The sequence below is a fragment of the Camponotus floridanus genome, unplaced genomic scaffold (genome assembly GCF_003227725.1).
Source record: "Camponotus floridanus strain SB8 unplaced genomic scaffold, Cflo_v7.5 scaffold39, whole genome shotgun sequence".
In the NCBI taxonomy this organism is placed as follows: domain Eukaryota; kingdom Metazoa; phylum Arthropoda; class Insecta; order Hymenoptera; family Formicidae; genus Camponotus; species Camponotus floridanus.
The window spans coordinates 1,575,529-1,594,811 of record NW_020229536.1 but is presented as its reverse complement, the minus strand read 5'-3'; the positions used below and the strand labels follow the sequence as shown (position 1 = coordinate 1,594,811).

Sequence of the window (19,283 nt, the reverse complement as noted above, 5' to 3'; positions counted from 1 at the left end):
GTTTATTATATTCCCACATTATATGTTTACAGAATAATTAATAAAGTTGTATAAGTATTTTGCATAATTGAAAAGAGACATCTGAAAAAGAAAAACAGTTAATAAAACAATACTTATATATACAACAACTATCATATATATAACAACTATATGATAAGAATTATTATATAATATTAAATACTTATACTATAAATTAAGTACTTAGTATAAATAGACTATTTTTCTATAAATATGTAGTATTGTCTTGAAGTATTGTGCTTGTGCATTGTTTATGTATCATTGTGAAAAATTTATATTTTTTATAAAGATATATATACCTCTCTCTATAAATAGGATTATATATTATATATAAAATGTTCTATAGATTAAAAATTATACAATAATCAATGCGATTGTGCCAAAGAAATCATACAGTTTAACTTATAATATCTTCAAACTTTATATATTGAATACAGGATTAAAGCTACACATCAGTCACAAAGGTGTGTGAATCGCGTTGTATCTATAAATAAACACTTTTTACCAAAATAAAATAATTGTATCTATTTATAATTATATTAAATCAATCTTTTATTTTTTTTAAGATATAGCTTTTTGATAAGCAAGTATTTTTATAAGTAGTGAGTAACAATTCTAGCAACTTTCTAATAATTATTCTAATTTTAAAAAATAGCAAGCAAGAATTATCTGGTCAAATTTATTGATATCCTATAAATTAATCATTAATATTCTAATAATATTGAGAAATTAAATATTTCCATTTTAATGAATTTTTTGTTAATAAAATACTTTTTGCTTAAGTAAAAATTCTTTTGATTTATATTTTTCCGTAAAAAACCGTCCTTTTTAAATAAGAAGTCTAGCTGAAAAAAAACGTTTTTCTTTTCGTTAAAAAGGAAAATTTAGTTTCTCTATTTATTAAAATATATTTTTGTTTTTAATGTTTTTTGTTAATATAACAAAGAAATTAAAATTCTTATATTTTTAATTTATCTTTTTTCAAAAATAATTTCAATGGATTAATGAGATTTTTACGAATTAGATTGAATATGACATATATTATATCGAATATAATTTGCGGAGAATTTTTAATTAGATGTATAAGATTTTTTGCGATTAAAATAATATTAAAGGACACAATTAGAGTAATTTTTAATTGGATATAATAAAAATCTTTATTATACATTCAATTAAAAATTACTCGAATTGTGTCCTTTAATATTATTTTAATCGCAAAAAATCTCATTAATCCAAAAATTTTAAAAGAAAAATTTAAAATTTAAAAACTTTAGTTTGTTATTATGTTATATTAAAATTTTATTATATAAAAAATGAAATTTTAATATAATAAACATTTTTAAAAATTGAACGAAAGAAACTGTTGTATTTATATAAAGATATTAAAGACATATAATTCACTCAAATTTAATTTTAATTTGCTTTTGAAGAATTTGCCTAATTAAAAATAATAATAACATAATAACTATGTAATCAATTAGAATATGATCTACATTTTAAATAGTAGCAGTTAGTTAAAATCTATTATATAAATAATCAAAAATAATGGAAAAAATTAATTTGCAATAATCAAAATGTAAAGATTTTCAATATTTGAAAAAAAAAATTTTTAAAACGATGCTTATTTTTTTTACACAAAAACCGTATTTTATTGAAAATAACATTTCTAATCATAATGTTCGAAAGAAATAATTTAGTATTTTAATTACATAAGTATTGCCATATATGGCATAAATGCATTAAATAATATTGAAAGTAAATTGAATTTTTTAATTCGACAATTGTTTTCGCCTTCGCAGAAGGAGTCTTAAGTGAAAAGAGACAACATCCCCTTTTCTCGTTAACAATTCGTTATACGGTCTGCTCTCGAAGGACATGCGCGCTCGCAGTTGCACGAGGGCTGTTGCGATTAGGGAGGGGTTTTGCTCGATTCCAGTGATTCAGAATATACGTTTACAAAAGTGTTACATCGCATAAGACTCCATAATCGGTCAATAACGCGGAGACAATTGTTCATTAAGATGTGCTATTAAAAATTGATCGCGATGTCTTAACTAATATACGCGAGGGTGCGAGTGTTAGTATGGCTATCAGCTGGCTCTTCGTCATGAACGTGAGTATATTAGTAGCTTCTAATATTGACTGGTCACAATGCGACGCAAGCTATCTCTGGTTGTTTCTGCGTTCTTTTTTTTATCTTTTGTGCGAGATTGCAATTGTCGCTGGATACGTGCATTCGCGTAAAAAAAGTAATACCCTCTCTTCGTCATCGAATCATTAACAAGTGTAATATATCATTGACCTCGAAAGTCCCATAAAATCGATGAAGAGATACCCTTTAGAATCGTTCGTTCTCCAGTAGTTCGTTGTACTTTTGAGAAACTGCGAAATACTGCAATCAAGAAATGCAACGAAATATTTTGTAATATATGGCATATGAAAATATTTGCAACAATTCAATTCCATAATATTATTCAATTTAACAAATTGTGTTTAAAAATATATAAAACAAAAAGATATAAAAATAAGAAATTACATATGTTAATTCTTTTAGTAGGAAAGGAATTCTAAATTTACATAGAAAATTTTTGTACGCAAATTTTAACTTAATATAATATTTAATTTTTAATAATTGTAAATTTTGCTTCTAAATTATATTTTATCTTTTTGTATTTTTAATGTGCTTTAAATTTTTTAGAAGATAATTTTATCAAATTATGTTGCGGATACACACACATACATTCAAAATTTCTGTGAATGAGAATAAAGTATTCTTAAATTTGTTAAAAATTTCTTTTACTTCACAGAAGATTTTTCCTTAAATTGCGTTTCATATACTTAAAAAAAATAGTCTTACAATTATAGCAATTTTTAGGTGCGAAATATTAATTGAGATACATAAATGACTAGCAAATACTATGATATCGCATATGTTTTGTACTTAATTAATCTAAATAACAGAGATAGAATTTAAAACTGATGGTGAAATTAAAAAAAAATCTTTCTGACGCCTATTCACACTATTCACGCTATTTGTATTTGTTACATTTGTCATATTGTCAAACAAAGTTTGACAATATGTAAACAAAGTGTTTCTTACATCGTTCTGGTTATTTCTTACATCATTCTATAGAGAAAATCATATTTATCCAATGCAATGATTAAATATGTGGCAATCTAGCTTAAATTTATTTAAAAGTATTACTAGAATTTGCTGCTATAATTTTACATGTTAAACATAATATTCTTTAGCAGATACAAAAAATAGTGACAAATTTTTGTCGTGACACCTAGAAACCTACTTGCAGTAGCAAAATATTTTTTTTGAGCGTATAATAAGCTAGATCAATTTAAAGAAATGGTAAAATGTGTGTTTGTTTTTAAAATTTTAGTTGTAGCGTAATTTCCAAATTCGAATTCTCTATTATTCATTTTTTCATTTGATTACATGATGACAGCTGGTTGCACATTATGCATTCGTAATGCTCATTAATTTTGAACATTTTGACCATGCAAAATTTAGATCAAACGTTAATTGCGATATATAATAAATGCATGCACACATTTTAAAATATCGAATTGAATATACTTTTTAACGGTGTATTAATGATTAATAAATGAAATCACATTCAGTTTTCACGCTCAGTTTACAGATAATGAAAATGATCAATTATCTACATTAGTTCATGATATGAGAAAAAACAAAGTGTGTCTATTACGTTAATGACAATCGAATACGAAACAGCCAATAAAATTTTTCCCTAAAAATATATAAAAGTATATATTTAATAAATTAAAGTATATACTATTAACACAACGTTCTGCGTAAAAGTTGTAAAAGTAAAATAGTCAGAAATTGAATATAACTTATGAAGTATTTTACGTTTGAAGTTAATAATTTCACATAAATTATGGAACTATTTAATAAAATATTCATATTTTTCGGTTATTTTATATTTCTATGATTAATTTTATGCACAAAATAATAAGAAGAATCAATTGATATAAAGAAAACATATAATTATTCTTAAGAAAAAATATGTAGTTCTTCTTTGCAAAAATTCATATTTCCTCTTAAGAACAACTATGTATTTTCTTTACGCCAATTGATTTTTTTCATTATTTTGTGTAAAAGTATTAAGACAGAATAATTGAAAAATGTGAATATTTTTTATGAGATATTTCATTAATTTACAAGATATTCTATATTAAAAAGAAGATAGGAATGCATTTTTAAAGAAGAATATTCCGAACAAAAGTTGTAGGATTTGAAAGAGGAAAAAAGATAGGAATATTTTTAGATTATCGTAACTTCAATACTTTTATACACAGAATGCTGAGCGGAATCAATTGATGTAAAGATAAACGCACGCACATGTACATATTTACTTCCATATATTTTATTTATATCAAAAATTGAGTGTGTGTATGTCTGTACACAATAAATTTTTATACTTTTATACACAATAAATTTTTATACTTGACTTTTATACTTGAAAGTCAATATTAACGATACACGAGCTATATTTTTATGTGATCGAATAATATTAAGGATCAAAATGAAAGAAAGATACATCGTTTTGAACTTTTAATCACAATTTTCCATATTTCGATAATTTCTTATTTTAACTTATAGAATCACATCTAATTTATTCATAATTAATGTATTAAGTATAATATATTAATTATGAAAACTTTGTGAGATGGAAAATATTTCATACTGATTATCATTGAATCATGTTATCTGAAAATTATTGTCGTCAAAACTCAAACAATTTTAATCTTATCAATCCGTATAGATTTATTTTTTTTTTCATAATATTTAATACATTATTTATTTTAATTTTTAACTACTGATTTTTCTCTACTTTTTTAATAATTTTATTATATATCGAAGAAAAATACAAATAATTTGGATATATGTAGGTGAAATTATCTAAATAATAAATAGTTTTAATGCAGAAGTTTAATGTTACGTATAATAAATATTTATATGATAAATATTTTATTTTTAGGTGTTTTAAATATCGCCACGGATACCGTTTATGGTAACGAAAATAAAATTGGTAAGTGAAAAATTTTCTTTATTGGTTTTCTTGCATAACTCGAAAAAAAACTGTGTATGTGTGTGTTTGCATGTATTGCAAGGTATCTCAAAGTTCAAGTATGATAAATTTGCAATATGAAAATTATATTATTATTTTATATATGATGTATATAATTGGAGAGTTGTATAGTTCATTTTAATTTATCCGCTCAAATATCTCAAAAACCGTATGTTTTAGAAGAAAACATTTTAAATAAATTTGTTTGGTTCTAAGAGGAAAAGAAAATAAGAGAATATTAATTAGATTTTGGATGGTGTCCGTTGAGATTATAGGAAATTCATCCTGGATTTTTTAAATGAAGACATCCATATTTTATGGCTTTTTTGTGGCTATTTTCAGCTTACCTCGAGAGATTTTCAATAATAAAGCATTTTTCTATTAAGTACTTTCGAGTTCTTTTATTATGAAACTTGAAATAATTTTATATGAAAAAACTATAAAATATTCCACAAAATATTCATTTTTGATCATTTTACTCAATAATTTTATACACAGTAATGAGGATCAATTGATGAGAAAACATATAGTTTTTAAGAAAAAAATATATATAATTTGATTTAATAAAAATATAAAATATTTAATAAAATAATACTTACATATTTATTATATTATATGTACTTTTCTTTGAAGATTGATAAACAAATACAAAACATAAATGTATTTATAATAACCCTTGTTTGTCAAATAAATAATTTTCTGTATAATTTTGATGTTCTTTTCACAATTATCTCAGGGCTTTATCTCAGAGCTTTATCTTTTGCCCTAGCGTAAACTTGTGAAAAGTTTCATTAAATTTTCCAATATTCGATAATGAAATTTTTCACGAGTTTACACTAGAGGAAAAGATTCATGATCGAGATAGCAGATGACGTCTAAAGACATTTTAATGATGTATTGACGTTAGAGACGTCATTAAAACATTATTAATACATCATCTGACGTCATCTTGCTACCTGAGGCGTCATTAAAATGTCACTAATAGATAAAAAATGATCATAAAATCACATTTTTTAAAAATCTTGAAATATTATCAATTAGTCCGTCATTTTTACATCATTATATCACATTATTTTTTATCTAAAATGACCAAATTTTGACGTCAAAGTGATATGTATTTGCTACCTGAGTTATAGCTTTATTTATTGATTATTCATTTACGATAATAATATAATTTTTAACTTTTAGCTTTTCTTTTATTTGGCTTATATAAAACATATTCTTCATTTCATTGCTATTATTTCTAATAAATTCTAATAAATTATTTACAATAATAAATATTTTTCGGCCTATTGTTTCGGATCTCATAATTATTATCTGTTAAAACACATTGTTACAAAATTTCAGTGTACTAAAGTTTGATCTCATTCATTTTATTCCTTCGAATATAAAATTAGACCAAGGCAATTCTTGTTCATTGGACACGACATAAAACACTACATAATAGTACAACCCAACTGAATACGATAATTAGGAATTATGTATTGGACTAGAGAAAGAATCAAGCGTTTGTATAACAAAAAAATTCGTTATAAATTTGATAAAGAAGTTATAATGATAGAAGTTAAAAATTTTTTAGAATTGTATATTTAATTTAAAAAATATTTTATAAAAAAGAAATTTTCTTACATCTTTTCTTGCATTTTTTTGCATCTTTTCGAATCACATAATTTTATTGCAATAAACTATATAAGAGTTTAAATGTGATATCGCGTGCAAGAATTAAGCTTAAGATTTATTCGAAAAAATCGAAACTCGCGTTATCAAAAATTATTTTATTTACAATTATTATTCATATATTCATATATTTTTCATCTCAGCTTTTTAATAAAAATACTTTTTACATTCTTGGTGTAAGATTCTTTCTTATATGTCAAAAATGACCTCGCATGAAAATGCTACGTCGATCTTTCTTCATTGAAATAAAAAGTTCTGGAATTCGCGTTCTGTTTCTGATTTTTATGCACTTTCAATGAATGAATTGATGTATTGATCAGCATTTTTTGACACGGAGCAGATGTTATCAAGCGTCATCAAAGCATTTGTAATCTGCTGCAGATTTGATTCACGCAAACATTTACGCGTGCATGAAATCGAAGCATCAGGCATCGTTCTCTTGTGTGTACGATGTTCTCTCTCTCTGCATTCTTTTTCTGTCTTTTTCTATTATTTCTCTCTCTCTATCTCTCTCTTTTCTCTGCTCTATACGAGGCAGTACGACCATTTATTAATAGAGATCAAACTTCGCGTCGTGTGGTGCCGTGTGCAAGCATCCTCCAGTAAGATGCAGATCGTGTAAGAGAGCAGTCTAATTTAGAATTTTCATCGAAGAAAAATAATTTTGCTCGATTGCACGTGGGATTTTTTTTTAAAGACATGACTCTCAAGCGTGCTTGATGAAAAACCGGCAATGAAAAATCGACAACTATTGAATTGCATCGGTTTAATCGGTGAAATTACCGATTGCTCTCTGTGCTTTATGCAGGGAGGAGTATGCGTTTAACATGAATTTTCCAAGTTTTTCGTGCTTTAATTAATCGGATAAATAGTTCTAAAAATTAGGTTCTCTTTTAAATAACTGTGCAAAAACTGTGAATGTACGTATGTGCGTGAATAACGTTTTACAACGATTGGTACGTGTGTGTGTTTTTATATTGTGCGGTTTTATACATGATAATCTCGCCTGTCGATTAGTCACGAGAACTATTTAATTTTAATCTGAAAAAACCTTTTGTTTCCTGAACAATATAAAATATATAAAAAAATATTTAAAGCACTTTTATAATGTTCCTAAAATTGCAAAGTCTTTTGTACTTCATAGTTATTTTTAGAGATTCGTATTATTTGATGTATAATCTGTTTTTTAAATATATATAAATAAAATTATTGAGATGACTATAAAAATAATCAACCGAGTGAAATAAATTTTCGTGACTAAAACTTAAATGGATTAAATGGGTTTAATATGAGTCTAAAAGTAATTAAAGAATACTGATGTTTTCAGCAGTTTTAGTTTCTATCAGGTATAATTGAACGAAATATCTTAATAATACTTTTTAATTTGTTCAATTATTGTTCAATTATTGTTTCATTTGTTCAATTATTGTTTTATTATTGAAAATATACAGATTTTATGTTTCAAGAATAATAAATATAAATGTTTCTTGTCCCAAATGATTATTTTATCGATAATATAAAAAATAAATATCTGCATACCTACACAGTAGAGATAAAATAAATATCTACATACCTACAGTAGAAACATTTTTTGTACATGCACAGAAACATTTTTTTCTCGTAAAAATAATTGTTTTAGACATTTCCTCAATGCTTTTGGCAATGTTTATCAACAATAAATATGCATATGTTTAATTACGGAAAAATGATACGTAAATTTATAAAAAATTAAGCTACACTACACTAGTTCTGTTGCTAAATAGTTATTTTTAAAATTACATTTCATTAATTTACAATCATATTCTATATAATTAGATTATATTCTTGAAATTTATATAGAGTTATCCTTTAAATTTATATAAATTTATTCTTTAAATTTATATAGATTTATTCTTTAAATTTTATTACGTATTTTGTTTATCAGATCAAATTTGTTGATTATTCTTTTTAATAAATGATTGTTCAAATTACCTTTTTCGAAATATATATCGCGAAAAGAGTATACATAATAAACAATAATAAAATCTAGAATTACGTAAATGAAAAAAAAACGTTTTACGTCAAACATTAAAAATCGCAGCACATTGAAGAAGTATAAAAGTTACATGATGCATCATTGTGCTCCGAAATTGCGATAACAAATCATCGTTATCGACGTTATCATAGACTCTATCATCACATGTAACATATATTACTCCATTCAGTGATTCGATATACACATGGACAGAAATGCTATTATAATAAACGGCATTCAGCTGTGCGAATTCTGACGTATTTTGTCAACGAATAATGTTAGTGCTGTTATTGTGCATCATCATGAAGATAGCAGAGTTTTCCGTGGGCCGAATGTGCTCACCACCGCTGACGTGGCCATTGCCTCCTACTTGCAACAGGCAGTGTAAACGATGCAAGCAACACAGGAGTTCTATACCCAGGCATAAGCACTGTTGGCAATCCTGCGAAGATAAATGTATCTCGCGAAAACGTAAGAATGCCATAGGATGCTGATGGAGTGCACGCAAATGCTATAATTACATAATTAAATTAATATAATATTTGTTGCTCGCAAATGCTATAATTATACAATTAAATTTATTCAGTTTAGGAAGCGTAAATATTTTATCTGTGCATGTATGCATCTGTGTAATATAATTTTACAATTAAATAATTATATTGTGATTGTAAATTATATTTTTTTTTCTGATGTGAGCGGAATAATCTATGTATTTTTTAATTTAACAAAAATTTAGATTTTACATTAATGTACATACATAAGTGAAATAATTTTGAATTGAAAGAAAATGTAAAATATTTATATGCACAAGTGAAATATTTTTATCATTCTCTAAACTTGACAAATTTTATAGAATTATACATATATTTCCTAAATGAGCAGCATGCATGCAAAACTTAACAAATCCTTATAAAGAAAGACTTGAACAAATCCTTATAAAGAAAGACTTGAACAAATCAAGAATTACATTCCAAAACTATGTTTTACTCATTTTCGATTTTTCATGTTTAGCTTTGCATGCATGATTTTTAAATAATATTTTAATAATATATTTAACAATATATATTTAATAATTAATATATTTTAATAATAATTTTAAATAATAATTTAAAATATATTCTCTAAGTGTACTTTTTTTTGTAAAATGTGAATTGAATCAAATCTAAAAATTCTTTCATATCGGTTTTAGACCAATTATTTGATAATAGTCACTAATTACATCACATTAAAGAAATTATATATTTTTTTTAAACTTACGTTAATAATAATAAATATGATATGTCAGATGCAATTTGTGTATCTGCATGTATCATATATTTATTAATGTATGAGTCAGTGCTCTTTAGTAAATCAAGTAGCTGGGATACTTACTACTAAGTAAGCTCGTATGACATTCAAATATATAGAACTATGCTTTTATATTCGTCTGTTTTCTTTGGCACAGATTTTGCATGAATGCATAATCATAAACATGAGGAAATTGATTAGTTCATAAGTATATGTACAAGAAACAAAATGAACCAATCAATTTTCCTCTGCTTAATGCAAAGTGCTCCATGCAAAAGTCTATCCTCCTGGTCTTAGGTCGATATTACTAATATTGATTTTTTAAACTGATATTCAAAGATCGTTCTTATATTTAAAATCGTTTTAAGTACTGTGATTGGTTTTAAAATACTGATTTGTGATTGGTTTATAATATCTTAAGATTGGTTTATAATATCTTAAGATACTGATCTGTGATTGGTTTATAATATCTTAAGATATTATAAACCAATCACAGGTCAGTATCTTAAAACATTACTTAAGATGATCTTGAAATAAGAACAAACTATGAATATCACCTTAGAATGTCATTACATTTGTCATATGACGAGTTGTCAAATGTATCGATTGATTAGAAAATTTATAAGATTTAGAAAATTTTTGCTACAGTAACTATCCATTATATTATTCAATAAAGTTTGTCAGACAACAACTTACAATAATCGATTTATTTTTTCGAAATTAATAAAAAAGAATGCGTTCGGAGATATTCTTTGGAGTAAAATAATGTTTAATTAATTGACCAATCAGGACAAAAGGAGCAAAGATTTCTTTATCCTGATTGGTCAATTCAATGCTATTCTATCCTATGAGTCAGATTTCTGATCTGACTCAGAGAAAAGAGAAAGAAAACTAGCATTTCGTGAGTATTATGAAATTGTGATGTGCGATTTTTCATATTTTTCTACTACTTTTATGACACGAAACGAGCTGTCGAGATTTATTTTATTACGATGTGGGTTTCTTGGCAAGTTTTCGTCGCATTATTACGTTGTTGATGAAAATTGCAAAATATAAACAATTTTCTGTAAGTTCTCAAATGACTTTTCTTGCATATTTGACGAATACTTTCGTCATTTTATATTTTTTTAATCGTAATTTCGACAATTTAATCAAGCATTTTATATAGGAAATGACTTTTATACATATTAATTACATCCCTATGATATTTTATTATACAAATATAAAAATGATATTAATACTTATTCATGTATGTTTATATAAGTACAAATTTTTTTCATATTTTTCTTATTTTTTTCAGTTGCACAAGAAGGCACAGCAATAATGGAAGAGCCACAAACTCCAGGGTCTGATTGTAACTCTAATCCAGCAACTGATTCCATCCAACAGGATTTGGTTGGCTCGGAATTTGTTCAGGATAATGTTGAATATCAATGGTTTATCGATTATGGGTAATTAATTTAAGATTCTTGTATTTATCTTGATATCATCGTATGCTTAAAATATATTTATATGTTTGTATAATTTCTAGATATAGAGATGGTGGAGGACTACATATCCATCCTAGTGTTATTTCATCACTTTCTGTGTCTTACTCCTCTAAGGATCTAGGTTATTATGATGATCTTGCTCGTAATTTGGACGCTAATCTGGCAGAAATTGATATGGAGAGTTTTCGAACAGCAGACATACATACTTTGCTTACAGCTCTACCTGTCATGTGTACAGAACCAGCTCAACATTCTGAAGTAACAATTTAATATAGAATAAATTTAGTTAATTATAATTATTACAAACTTACCACTTAAGCTAACGATAAGCATAAGCTGATATTGATGTGAGATGTAGGAATATGTATTATGCAAATTGTAAAGTTAATTATCTCATTCCTGCATTATAAATTTATGACAGTTTATGCAAACTTTTACATTATATGATAAGAATAAGAATATAGTTTTGTGTAATTTGTGTCTTGTTTTATTTATAAATTTTTTAAATAATATTTTTAATCTGGAATGTGTTTCATTATCATTACAGTTTAACTATCAAAGGGAACAATATGCCAGTATATCTGGATCTGTCATGGAAAAGCTTGACGTTGGTTCTTCTATCAGTCCACATACTAGTAGCCAGGTATGATAATGGCTATCAAAAATAGAAATCCAATCAATGTGAAAAACTTTTTCCATGTTGATAATTTTTAATTTAACATAGTGTCTACTCTCTGGAAAAATATGGAAAACCTGAAATTTTCAAGAATTTCTTTTGTGGAAAAAGACAAATTTGAATTTTCAAGAATTTCTTTTGTGAAAAATTCTGAAAAAATTGAAGAAATCGCGTAAGATTTTAATGGAATTTTTAAAAAATTTCTGATAATTTTGCTCTTATATTAAACAATCGAGAATTTTACCGATAAACACAGTTGTGAATTATATATTTGAAATATATTATAAATATATATCTATTTCTGTTTACATCAATATTTGGACAAAATATTCAATATGCAATACATTGTGATTTTAGTGATAAAAAATAAAAATGTTATATGAGTAAAAAATATTTTATGAAATCTATTCATTTTTTTTCTGAGTATTTGTAAATTACTTGAAATTTAAGTGCCTTTTTTTCTTTTGTATGAATGAAAAGCATTAGAAAATGCATTAAAAAAACTTATATTAGAAAGTCACAGAGAAATCTTTAAAATCTTATTTTTGTCTTTACTTAGAATTTTGAACAAAAATATCTGGAAGATTGAGAAATTTTTAGGATATTTTTTTACAAAATTTGAGTAGATACTCTGCATAAACAATTTAATATACATAACATTTAAAATAATATTTAATATAATCTAATATCAGATTGCTTACTTTTTCTTATATGGATACAAACATAATATTAAAATTAACAAATTTGAATCAAAATTTTATTAATTTCTAATGTTAGAAAACTAACTAATAAATATAATATTAATTAAAGTAATTTATTAATCATTTTTACAAGACCTATAAAAGGAAATTTTATTTATAATTAACATTTAATTAATATGTATTGAAATGACATACTATTATATATTTAAAAGGGAGAGGATTCCGCATGTTCTACCACTGATACAATATCCATATGCAAGTCGTCGTTGCTATTTTCCCCAGTAAAGGAAACATCAATGCTACCATCAGGTGGTAGTTACAGCGTGGATTCACTGGACTGCGAAGACATGTTGCTTACTTGTCAAACAAATAATAAAAATAATTATACTATCGCTTTTGAGGGTAGCATTACTATGTATTCGGATGGATCCCAAGATTTTGAAAGTCATGGTAATGTGCACTGCATAAAGGCTGATATAAATTAATTTTGAAAATCTAGAATATAATTTAACTCATTAAGAAATTTCTTTTTACTTAATTTTCTTTTAATTATTTTCTTAATTAGTCAACCTATTATTTAATTAGTTCTTAATTAATCAATCTATATTATTATTTCTAGATAAACATAAAACGTATGAATCATCAGATGTATTCTATGATAAACAGAAAGATATGAAAACTATATTGGACTTATCAATGGCATGCTCAGACTCAAAGATATACACGACATGGAGTAATTTGAAACATTCCTCCATGAATAAAGCAATAACTCGACATCCTTCTGGTAACAATAACATGATACCAGATATCGCACAGAATGCTGTTAATTTGACACTTGGTGGAATGAGTAAACGAAGTCGAAGTTTACCGGATTTTTCTCGCATTCAAAAGTTTCAGCATGCTAATATACCCGTTAACTTCCACGTAAGTACAAATATCTATTTTTAATCATTATATTTTATGTAATTTTGTAAATGATTACAAGTGTTGCCTCAATGCAGGTTGATTCCACCGAATCAAACAATCATATGCAAAGACTGCATAATTCTGGATCTGTAAATTGTTCGACAAATGCGGAAAGCTTCGACAATGCGGAGAATGCTGGTACGAAAAAACTACAAAATTTAAGCCTTGTCAGGCTCTTCATGAAGCAAAAAAGCATGAGTGTGGAAGGAATGAGTTTTACTTTAGATCAGTCAGATTCCGCTAGCTGCAACAATGATAGTAACGACAGCGCAACCAATACGAATACTCAAATACAACGGCAAGATAATGTTTGTGATCATCGCGTGTCTGAAAATGATTTTTCTATCAATTGGATCAGACGCGATATCACTAATAATCGTGATATGGAAAACCAGAAAGAAATTTTGAACACTCTAAAATGTGCATCGCGGTGCAAAAATGATAAAATTGAAATGATGTCATCCACATCAATCGAAGAGTTTTCGGAAAGTACATCCAAATCAGCCTGCACAAGTGGTCAACAAAGTATTGATATAATTAACGAGTCTTCTGAACATCAACAGAACATCGGTTTAATTGACAAAAAGCAACCGATACTTCGAACAACGGGTATACAAGCAAACGCAGACATGGAAGACAATGCTATTCAAACCTCCTTAATTTTCACCACAGTCAAGGATAAAAATGAACCATTTTTGCAAGAAACAATAGTAAATAAGAAACCAGTTTATATTGTGTATCCTAATTACACATTACCTGATTTGTCGTTTCTTAAACTTAAGGATATTGAAATCAATAATTTAGCATTGAAGCCACACACATTCGACAAAAACAACATGGAATGGAAACGTACCATTCATTCGAGTAAGCCATTTTCATGCAACGATATTGACGCGTTGCGACAACGTGGGTTCGCACATATAAAGGATTGGGAGTCGTTGACGTTTCTCTTGCCATATGAATACAAAAAGATCTTGCACGATGTACCAGAAGTATCAAAGTATATTAATATCAACGAAGAAGTTAAGCGACCCTTGTTCTGTTTATCTCCTCCAATGCGTCACAAAATTGGACCTATCAGCGAAATTGTACCGACTAATACTTCGTCAACGAGCAGTACCGCGACGCAACCATCTTCCGGATATAGAGGATCATCGACGATTTTAACCGATTCTTCGACAAATCAGCCACCGTTATTGAACAACGCAGTCAATCCATTGTATTTATATCGATATGATAGTATTAGTTCAGAAACTAGTCTGGTGAATAATGACAAGAAGATGCATATGCTCAATCAAACGAGACAAACTTGCCCATCTCTTCCGAAGCGATCAGCATCGTTGTTGCAGGGTGAAGGCGAACCTGGTTTTAATAACGGTAGAGTACCACCACGACCGCCGTTGCCTAGAAGTATTTTACGGAAAAATAAAATGCTTGCGAATAAACGATATAGCATGTTTGAGATGGGTGATGTAGGCGAGCAATCGGAGGAACTATCCACAGAGGTAAACAAGAGGATGTCTTTACAAGAGCCATACTATATGAACAATGATTTACAATTATTATACTGCGGAAGAGCGATAGATTCCGAGAAGGATGTCGACGAGACAGAAGCGGAGAGATGTTTTAAAGGTAAGACTAGAAAAAAATCGCGCGGCATTTTTCTTAATTTTGATGATATATTGTTATATTTATTTAAAAACATATTTAACTTTATATTTAATTAAAATTTGTTTAATATTTGATAATGATTATTGCAGAGAAATTAAATGAGATTACAAATAATACGAACATGGAATCGGAAATTTCTCAGCATAATGATGATGATATCAAGCAATTGGAAGAATATCTAAAACATAGTGCAATTTCGTCACAAAGCGAGGGAGATATCGACAATGCTGAAGTTAAAGTGAGATCGCATGTAAGGAAATTTTTAGCTTTGAAAATGAATAAAGATCCACTCGTTAGAGATGTCGACGTAGGAGAATCACAGAGAAAAACTGTCAGTTTTGCCGTAAACCAAAAAAAAAAGCATCTAGATGCAGAGGTAAAATACTAAGCTAATATTAGCACAAACAGCTATTTTTCTTCTAATTTATATATGTATTTATATATGTATAATTATTATATAAAAACTTTTTATTAATTTCAGCTAAATAATTTCAATATTGTAAATGATCAAAACCAGGATCAAGCTGTTGAAAATAAATTGGTAGAATTTGAGGAAAAGAGAAGTACGGGCCTATATTTTATTCAATATAATTAAGTAAAAATATTTTAGATTTCATAAATATAACTTATTTTTTTTCTAGAAATGGTATCGTCTGTAAATAGAGCAGTAGATCTTTTATTAAAATATTGGAATGCCGATTCTAATCACAGTCGTCCCAATTATAACGAAAGAAATGAGTGTGCACAAATCTGTTTGAGTACCTTGTGTCCAGCTTTATACACTATAATGTCAGATGGTTTAAAACCCTATTTAAACTCCACATTTGGACCAATTACTAATAGTGTTTGGCAGATTGTGGAAGCTAGTTCTCAACAAGGACCTCTTACGAAAACCTTGAATGAATTGGTACAAAAAATTAATGGTGAAGATATTATTACAGAAGGAATGTTAAAATTTCATGCATTTGTATTTGGTTTGTTGAAGTAAGTTAAAATTTACAGTGTTTTTTTTTACATATTTCCGTATTTAAATAATTTTATTCATAATATAAATCGTCATGTAACTCATTTACATATATTATATTATTTTTAATTTGATTAAAACATGAGAAATTTTTATATTAATATTTATATTTGTTTTTCTTTCAGTCTAAGAGCTCTAGATGCGTGGTTTGCATATCTATGTACACGTGAATCAATTCTACGGAAACATTACACTAACAATAGTTTATTCGTTGCGGCTTTAGTGAATGCTAATGTCCGAGAAATTGTCGATTCATTGTTATATATTTTAAATCCACTTGCATTTTGTCCATTCCATTTGGATCTTCTTTATCAATATCGTCAATTGCAGAATAGTTTTGGAAATATGAATAATTATACCATGAATGTACGTATATTTGAGAAAACTTATCACCAAGGTTTTTTTTATTTGATATTGCGTGCACTCATATGATATAATTTTATTAGGCCATGAGCTTTAGAAATGCCGATTTAACTTCGAAAGACTTCAAGGATGAGAAACCGGAATTCTGCGGAATGGCTTTCAGTCCGAAAAAAACACGGCCAAAGTCTCGCATTGCTTACAACATAGATGACAAATATGTTGCGCATAAAGATGACTTTCAGAACCCAAAAAAGCATTTCAGCGCCTTAAGTCCGAAAACATTTTACACATTAGATAAATTTACTTCCGAAGATTCTGAAGATTATACAGACAGCCTGGAACATTCTTCTCTAAACAGAAAAGCAAACAAGCAGTTACAACAACCGAAGCTATTAAATCCCGATTTTAAACCAAGTGACGATGATGTTCTTTCTAACGAAACAAAATTCAAAAAACTTCAGGAAAAATGGGAATTCATGATTGGCAAGGAAGGCAATAAGATTCAATCTGCAGTAACAACTCCTTCATCGCCAGTTCGAACTTTTGGAGTATTAGGGAAGTCGAAGATACCTAGATTGCTTACATCACCAATAAAACAGTTTAATATTGCGGCAAATGTTCCTGCGAAACTTAAGTCACCCATATCAGGAATCCCTTCGTTAAAGAAACCCACTACACTTCCTACAACGAAAACGACACCAAAGAGATCTATGGACACGAAAACGAAAAACACGACGCGACGTACCAGTCGCGTTGATCAGGACATCTTAGGCGTCACGCGAACTGCACGTCCAAGTTCGTTACCCTACAAATCACATGGAATAACAAATGATAAGAATGTAATATCGCCTCACAGACGAGCTGCTTCGACCTCTTTACCGCGTCCAGCCTTCACCGCCATTTCGAAAACGCCAGCTCCAAAATCTTCACATAAGTAAGTATTGATGCTTTATGTGAATATTTAATATTCTTTAGAATCTATCTTTTGCATCCAGTTTTATATTGCAAATATTCTTTGTTTATATGAGTTGGACTGTACTGTAACTTTGTTATATTTCATATCTTTTTTGTTTTGTATTAGCTCGTTTTTCTTTTTCTCTTTCTTTAGATCCATACGATATCCGAATAATATCCGTACGATATCCGAATGATTCTGCGTCTCGATTGCAGAGAAGTTCGCACTCTCACTCACAGGATACCATCGGATACTGGTCAGCTCTCGTTTGCAGAAGGGGAGAAATTGAAAGTAATATTAGAGGTGGATAATAAATGGTTGCTATGTATGAAAGGCGATCGAAGAGGTTTGGTGCCACGAGCATGTGTGCGCAGCATTCAAACTTAGGTCCTCTTCTCAATAACATTTCACTATCATAATCATAACCATGGACTGGCTCAACACTCGCAATGTCATTCTTGAAGCAAAGTAAAAATAACAGAGAAAGTTGCGAGAGCAAGTTGAAAAGTTCAAATTAATTTCTGCACGATATAACAGTGATGTACAGTGTATTAAATTTTAAGCTATACAGTCATATAAATTATCACGCGCTTGTAAAGTTATTTTTAATCGAGATTTAACCAAGATTACTTCGTTTCTATCGAAATGTATTATTAGATTAATAGTATTATTGTTAGCAACGCTATCGAGAACATCAGGATATTATATGATATTACATGTCATAGATTCGAATATTATATTTAGTTTATAGATGAATATCTATATTTAGATTCATTTATTTCAACATGTGCGCGAATAAAATGGCTCAACATGTGCTCGACGAGTAAAAAGCCATAACAAGAGATGTATAATAACTTACACATATTATGAATGTAACTGTGATTCTAGTAAATAGGCAATTAAGTTTATTAGTATATACACGTGATATATACTTTATTTTGATGTTTATATACTGTGACTTTAATAATTTATTTATGTCTATATTTTGCGCATCACGTATCATCAATTCATCCTGATTTTATTCGATGTACGAATCGTCATGGCATGTATCTTTACGATGGCAGTGATCACATTTTTTACATGCTTCGTGTATTTCTTGGTATGTAAGACATAATATAAACAAATAAAAAATCTATTGTAAATTATATTTCTCCAATAGTATATATTTATCAACTAAAAAATTTAATTACAAAAAAAATTGAAAAATATCTTTATGCAACTGCAGAACATTTTAACTTTAATTTATAATTGTATATAAATATAAATATATGAGGTCGGAGTACTAGCGAAGAGAAGCCTAAAAGACGTCTCAACTCGTTTTAGATGATTCTGTGGA

General features: G+C 27.6%; 1 protein-coding gene across 5 annotated transcripts; it reads left to right on the top strand.

Moving 5' to 3' along the window:
* Positions 1-1,913: 1,913 nt before the first annotated feature.
* On the top strand, positions 1,914-19,081 carry LOC105254946. 5 transcript variants are annotated; one of them, XM_011263937.3, is made up of 14 exons: positions 1,914-2,131; positions 5,034-5,084; positions 11,402-11,552; positions 11,633-11,849; positions 12,139-12,234; positions 13,181-13,418; positions 13,588-13,892; positions 13,970-15,566; positions 15,695-15,981; positions 16,087-16,168; positions 16,247-16,589; positions 16,755-16,995; positions 17,076-17,926; positions 18,163-18,334. In XM_011263937.3, the coding sequence occupies exons 3-14, from the start codon at positions 11,425-11,427 to the stop codon at positions 18,332-18,334; spliced, it is 4,557 nt and encodes a 1,518-aa protein (XP_011262239.1). In that variant the 5' UTR covers positions 1,914-2,131; positions 5,034-5,084; positions 11,402-11,424. The 5 variants fall into 5 exon arrangements, with proteins under 5 accessions (XP_011262239.1, XP_025267065.1, XP_019884224.1 ...); XM_025411280.1 differs by lacking the exons at positions 1,914-2,131; positions 5,034-5,084 and adding exons at positions 7,375-7,756; positions 9,005-9,285; XM_020028665.2 differs by lacking the exons at positions 1,914-2,131; positions 5,034-5,084 and adding an exon at positions 8,987-9,285 and having other exon boundaries at positions 18,163-19,081.
* Positions 19,082-19,283: the final 202 nt, after the last annotated feature.

Coding starts and splice junctions, on each gene's coding strand:
- LOC105254946 (XM_020028665.2), top strand. CDS start 9,090: ATGTTAGTGCTGTTATTGTGCATCATCATGAAGATAGCAGAGTTTTCC. Junction 9,286..11,401: donor TAAATGTATCTCGCGAAAAC/GTAAGAATGCCA, acceptor TATTTTTTTCAG/TTGCACAAGAAGGCACAGCA. Junction 16,169..16,246: donor AGAATTTGAGGAAAAGAGAA/GTACGGGCCTAT, acceptor TTTTTTTTCTAG/AAATGGTATCGTCTGTAAAT.